We start from the raw sequence: 6,473 nt of genomic DNA, 5'->3' as shown, positions 1-6,473 counted from the left end.
CATCTTATCTAAGCTCAAAATTCACCAGCGTTTTACCAAAATCGTGAGGAACCACCGCAAAAATCTCTACTTCGTAATTGTTCTGTGTCGAGGTGTGAAAATTTTGAGCAAAAATGGCATCTTTGACACAGCAATTTGCTGGTCTGAAGTGCCCACCAGTAGCGACCACCAAGAACAGCAAACTGTCCAATTTCAAGAACCATTGCCCGAACAGAAAGAGAAGCGTGATATCGGCAGCTGCTGTGGCTGTTTCCAATGCACAGACAAGGGAGAGGATGAAGCTCAAGGAAATGTTTGAAGATGCATATGAGAGATGCCGGACAACCCCCATGGAAGGTGTGGCTTTCACCATTGAAGATTTTCATACTGCTCTGGAAAAGTATGACTTCAATTCCGAAGTCGGGACAAAGGTGAGGCTTCCTTTTGTACTTTTTTTTTAGATGTTGATTGATGTTTGTGGGTTTGTGGAGTTGGGATGTATTCTTTTGTTTTGTTTAATGGGATGTGAGCTGCAATAAGACATAGTACGTGAAATTTGATGCTAATTTTTCGTCTTTGTTTACGTCTAATTGTTGTAAATTTGGGTTTGCTCATGTCGAATGTTCATGTCTGTGGTTGTTGGGAGCAATAGGCAGCTACGTGTGTATGCATTCTTCTGTGTGTGGAGTGTGGACGGGGGGCTGAGTGAAATACAATTAATGGCATTATCGGATTGGCTTAAATCTGTTACTCTTGTGGGGCTTAGCGCTGTGGATTGTTATTGTTTTTTTATATGCCTTTTATGTTTGTTGGATGTGCTTTTGGTATTCAAGGACAATCACTTGCCATGAAACTATGATTGAAGCATTGCACACAATAGACAAGTGGATGAAAGTGTTCTCCGATCGATGTTTGTGCCTTTGTGGTGAATAAGGCTTTGTATGTTAAGTTGGAACAGAGTTTGTTTTTACTCATGTCTGTACATGATGCGCGGCTACTTCAAGAGAGCTAATCTCCTAGAGAATTGAAGAGGAAGGAATAGAAGAATCCAAGAAAGTAAGAATGAGAATGGAATTAGAATTCAGATTCCGAAAAATGTTCATATGCAACTCCTTACCTCTTCTCTCGCATTTTCTTGCTTTAATAATTAATATTCTACGATGCTAGTTGTAGTTACTGACTTGTAATGATTTTTTACAACTAGCTAACTATCTATTATTTCAACTGAATGACAGAGTCTCCCAATTTCATGGTAGTGTTTTGCCATCTTCTTCTTCATGTTTCCACACATTATCTTTAGCCGTAGCATTGCCCTCACATTTGACAAACACCTTGTCCTTGAGGTGGAAGGTTGGATACAATATCCTTGCTATTTCCTCCACCGGCATCGCTATCTAAATTCACGTCACATGCCATCATCATGCCCATGTCCGAATGACACCACCAACTCATGAATTTAATGTCTTTCTTCCACTATATGATTATATCTTTTGATTAATTCTATGTTGAATAGTTGCAAACTAACCACACTCGAATCTGTCGCTTGGAACGCCATTTCACTCGTCTAACATGATTCTTCCGGACCCACGCGAAGTTAACTTCGTATCCGCAATCTTCTTCTTTCCTGCTAATTTTTCCAAAGCCCAGTTTATTTGGGTCCCGGTCCCTAATTTGGTCATCAAAACTGGGATATCTCTATCAGATTGGTTTATCCTCAAGGGTCGGTACAGTCATGCTTGAAAAATCTCCCACAGAATCGACTTGTTTGAAGCTAAGGTGTTGAATGCTGTTCATAGCCATCTTCAATTCAAACAGTTGTCCTTTGGTTGGTGTTTCTGGACTCGATGCTAAGATCCCATCAACAGCCTCTGTTTGTCCAATGAAGTAGTCATCCAACATCAACTTTAAGTCATGGGTCGTTTGATGCACGGGTTCCATGTGTTATTTGAAGTTACAGGTTGATCTTGAGTGTTGGTGGGACCATGCTATTTACCCTCCTTTCAATTCTTGCCGAATTTCCCCCAAAGCAGGGCAGCAACTCGAGACTCATGGACTGGAATTGATTTTCGTGTGCTGGAAAATTTGTGTGCCCTGGTAGTGAAAACTCGGAATGATTGGTGAGTGAGACTGCGTTACTGCGGCAAAATGTTGATATCAGCTGCTGTATTGTTCCATTTTGCATCCTACATTTGCAGACCAATTGTTAAATCTTTCACTGAATTGGCAAAGAATGCAATATTAGTGTTTTGTTTCTCAATTAACACAGCTTGATTCTCCTGTGGGAATTTGACTTTCGCAAGAATTTCATCCAATATATCTACTTGCATTTCTACCGCCATTATCGACTCTCAAGGATTTAAGAGCTCAATGAGAGCACCAAATGATTCGTAACCAATTTGAGAGATCTAATCTCGTAGAGAATTAAAGAAGGAATAGAAGAATCCAGGAAAAGAAAATGAGAATTGGATTAGAATTCAGATTCAGAAAAAAGTTCAGATACAACTGCCTAACTCTTTTCTCTCTTTCCCCACTTTTATATTCTACAATTCTAGTTGAAGTAACTAACTTGTAACTATTGTATACAACTAACTATCTATTTCATGAATTGAATTACAAAGTCTTCCAATTTTCTTGGTAGTTTTTTGTCCTCTTTTTCTTCATCTTTGCAAACATTATCTTTAGCTGTATCAGTGCATTGAAGTAGATGTAAATCCACCACATTTAATTGAACGTATATGTAGATCCACAACATTTAATTGAACGCTTACTGATTGAGCTAAACTATTCTTATATTTGTTATCTCCAGTTGATTGGAGTATCTCAGTTAGAATTTGAGGAAAAAATGGGTGAAGAATGACATGATTCAGTTTAAGCCTGAGATTTAGCAAAAACTCAGGATGATTTAGTTCAAGTCTGAGATTTAGCCAAACTTGGATCTCTAACTGCTTCCATAATTGAATTGTGTAGATGCCCTTTTTTGTTCCTATGTGTGTGCGTTTGTGGTTGCTTATGTTGAGTTGAGTCATCGACAATTTAAACCTGGATACAAAATTAGATGCGAGCAAAATGGTTGGGGCTGGAGGAAACGATAATATCTGGAATATAGATTTGTTATGCCAACGGTCTTAAATAAAATTCAATCTTTGGTGAGCATAGTTTTATCTAAATTGATAAAAAGGTTTGTTCAAAGAAATTGCACAAGTACTAGTAGAATGAGCAAGTAACAATTTCATTTGTTGGATGCATAATGCTAGGTTTCTAAAGCTTATGTTTAATTTGTTGACACTTGACACTTAAATCAGTGTCTCCCATTATCAAAGGAACTATATGTTTTTAATATAGAAGGAAAGTGAATTGGTAATGTTGTAATTTGGCTGCATTTTATTTGTTTCAGGTGAAAGGAACAGTTTTTAATACGGACGCAAATGGAGCATTAGTTGACATTACTGCAAAATCATCAGCTTTCTTGCCTGTAAGAGAGGCATCCATTCATAGTATTAAACATGTGGGAGAGGCTGGCATTGTTCCAGGCTTACGTGAAGAATTCGTAATTATTGGAGAAAATTCATCTGATGATAGTTTGATCTTAAGCCTGCGGTCCATTCAGTATGACCTTGCATGGGAACGGTGTCGACAACTGCAAGCTGAAGATGTTGTTGTCAAGGGTAAGGTATGTCTTTACCATTAATAAACGTCAAAATATGCTGTTTGAATGAGGTCGGGCATAATATATCATGATAATGTGTTTGTATCCATTTTAACATTACGGGAGTTTCCTCGTTATTCAACTCGAAGATTTTCTTTATGATCAACATGCAGGTTGTTGGAGCAAACAAAGGTGGAGTGGTGGCATTGTTGGAGGGACTTCGTGGTTTTGTTCCATTTTCACAAATCTCAACAGTTAGTTCTTCAATCTGGCCTGCTCATAAATCTTCATGCATGCTTAACTATAACATTTTTTTCCATAGTTGTTTAAATTTCAATTTAATGTTTTAGTCAGATGAATAATTAGATGTTCCGAAATCATGCTTATGAAGTGTTATGCACCCGGTTGTCCCGAAATCTAGTTCATCAGAGGTGGGCCAACCATCATTTCATGTTTTAACACTCTCCATCTCTCCCTACATGGAATCTAGAGAATGTGTAATATATTGCTTGAAACGTCATCGAAATTGCACAGTCGTTGGGTTTTGTGCAACAAAGCTTAAAAATAAGCATCTTAGTGAATTTGATAGAGGCCATGTTTGGAGGAGACTAACTTTTGTAAGGTTGCTCTGGTATCACGTTAGTAAACCACTTGTCCCAAAAATTTTAGATGAGGTAAATGAACAACAGGTTTGTAATTTATATATACCGTTTTGTTAACTAAACATTTACTAAGCAACCTAAATTTTATCAGAAATCAGCTGCAGAGGATCTTCTTGAGAAAGAAATTCCTCTTAAATTTGTGGAAGTCGATGAGGAGCAGTCCAGGTTAGTCCTCAGTAACCGCAAGGCAATGGCTGATAGTCAGGCACAACTTGGAATCGGATCCGTGGTAATTGGAACTGTTCAAAGCTTGAAACCATATGGTGCATTCATTGACATCGGTGGAATCAATGGCCTTTTGCACGTAAGCCAAATCAGCCATGATCGTGTCTCAGACATTGCTACAGTTCTGCAGCCTGGTGACACTTTGAAAGTGCGTTTCTCAACAGTTTTCTGTTTCTGTTCAATGCCGTGAAAGTGTTTTATGCTAATGTGTTCAAACTTGCTGTAGGTCATGATTCTGAGTCATGACCGTGAGAGAGGCCGAGTGAGCCTTTCTACCAAGAAATTAGAGCCCACTCCAGGCGACATGATTCGGAATCCCAAGCTGGTATTTGAGAAGGTAATACTTGATTTTATTTGGGCATGTTGTGGGAAATCGTTTCTCATAATGTGTTTCGAGAAATTGGATCGCATAATTTTTTTTTGTTTATTTTCTGAAGGAGATTTTTTCTATGGTTTGCCACAGATTATAAAAATGTGCTGGATAATCTAATTTTTATATTACTTTGTGTGATATGATCATCTCGGAAACTCTGGAATTTTGAATTAGACTATTATAGTTTTTACAATTCTTTTGGGAGTGATGAAAAGTTTAAATAAAAGGAAGATTGTATTGGAATGTATAGAAGTTGGATGAATTTGTGTCGGAAAATGAAATCGTTTTGCTTAGGTAATTTTTCGCAGTAGCCCAACCGAGCTTGCTTCTTTTCCATATGCAATTTACAGTTGAATAGAAACTGCATCCTTTTGATATATCCTTAGTCACGTTACATTGCTTTATGGGTTAGCAACTCCTCTTGGCTTTTGTATGAAAAGTTCTTTGATTCGGTATGCCAGGCAGAAGAGATGGCTCAGACGTTCCGGCAAAGAATTGCTCAAGCAGAAGCCATGGCTCGTGCGGATATGCTGAGATTCCAACCTGAGGTATTTCTTGAGTACATATATGCTAAATTGAGTAACATTTTACTGCATTCGTTATGAGGCTTTTTCCTCATTAAGTAAGCCTAAGAAGGCGACGCCTACACTTTTTACTTGCAGAGCGGATTAACGTTGAGCTCGGAAGGAATATTAGGCCCTCTGACTTCTGACGATCTCCCAGCGGAAGGTTTAGATTTAAGTGATATTCCCCCTGCTGAAGATTGAACCAAGAATTGACTACTTGTTCAATATATATTGTTAATGTAGAACATTTCTCAATATCTCATGTACAATGTCATATATGCTTGCTTTTTCTGAGATTAAACTTTTACATGGTTATTTGAATGCTATTGAGCATAAGATGGATCGAGTTGATTTTTTGGATCATTTTCTTACTTATTTGGTCCTCTTTTGGGTGGGAGAAACTCGAACCCGAGTCCTCTCAATACCATTGGATTATGATGCCACTAAGAAGAATTTGCTTGGACAACCGGGAAGTTTGCATTTCATGTTGACTTTTGGCATTGCGTCGATAAACCAAAACATTGTCAATTGTCATTGCTTAAGGTAAAATGATAGTCATTGTTAGAAATTTGGATTCAAATCAAAATATGTACGAGTGATTAATCTAACATACTTGTTAATTCCATTACGAACAAGTATTCAAATTAAGAACATAATTTATCCCCTTATTACGTTCTAACCATATATCTCAATTTTCTCCTTTTTTTTATTTTTTTTTAATAATAAAGAAGCATATATCGGACTATCCGTATTTAGCTGCAAAGTGTTAATTCAATTGCACGGGAACATTTTAGAACCCATTTGTTATTTGAAATCTGGAAGAAAATTTTGTTCAGCCCAGAAAGTTTATAAGCAAATTTATATTTAGTATTAATATTTTATGAGTTTGAAAAGGAATCGGCAAGGGAAAAAGAATTCTCTGCTAGTGCATGTGGGATATAATTATAATGTGGAAACTTCTATAATGGAAATAGATACTATCTCTAGATGTCAATTTTCAATTACGTTTCATTGAAGATAAA

At 37.2% G+C, this 6,473-nt stretch overlaps 1 protein-coding gene across 1 annotated transcript; it reads left to right on the top strand.

Annotated features, from left to right (window-relative positions):
* LOC140874792 (small ribosomal subunit protein bS1c) lies at window positions 1–5,807 on the top strand. The gene is made up of 7 exons (XM_073278192.1): window positions 1–410; window positions 3,374–3,649; window positions 3,799–3,879; window positions 4,379–4,660; window positions 4,739–4,849; window positions 5,347–5,433; window positions 5,548–5,807. The coding sequence occupies exons 1-7, from the start codon at window positions 114–116 to the stop codon at window positions 5,650–5,652; spliced, it is 1,239 nt and encodes a 412-aa protein (XP_073134293.1). The 5' UTR covers window positions 1–113; the 3' UTR covers window positions 5,653–5,807.
* The last annotated feature ends 666 nt before the right edge of the window (window positions 5,808–6,473 follow it).

This window comes from Henckelia pumila, chromosome 1 (assembly GCF_033568475.1).
Source record: "Henckelia pumila isolate YLH828 chromosome 1, ASM3356847v2, whole genome shotgun sequence".
Taxonomy (NCBI): domain Eukaryota; kingdom Viridiplantae; phylum Streptophyta; class Magnoliopsida; order Lamiales; family Gesneriaceae; genus Henckelia; species Henckelia pumila.
The sequence above is the reverse complement of the archived record's forward strand: the minus strand, read 5'-3'. Positions and strand labels throughout refer to the sequence as shown.

Coding starts and splice junctions, on each gene's coding strand:
- LOC140874792 (XM_073278192.1), top strand. CDS start 114: ATGGCATCTTTGACACAGCAATTTGCTGGTCTGAAGTGCCCACCAGTA. Junction 411..3,373: donor ATTCCGAAGTCGGGACAAAG/GTGAGGCTTCCT, acceptor TATTTGTTTCAG/GTGAAAGGAACAGTTTTTAA. Junction 4,850..5,346: donor CCAAGCTGGTATTTGAGAAG/GTAATACTTGAT, acceptor TCGGTATGCCAG/GCAGAAGAGATGGCTCAGAC.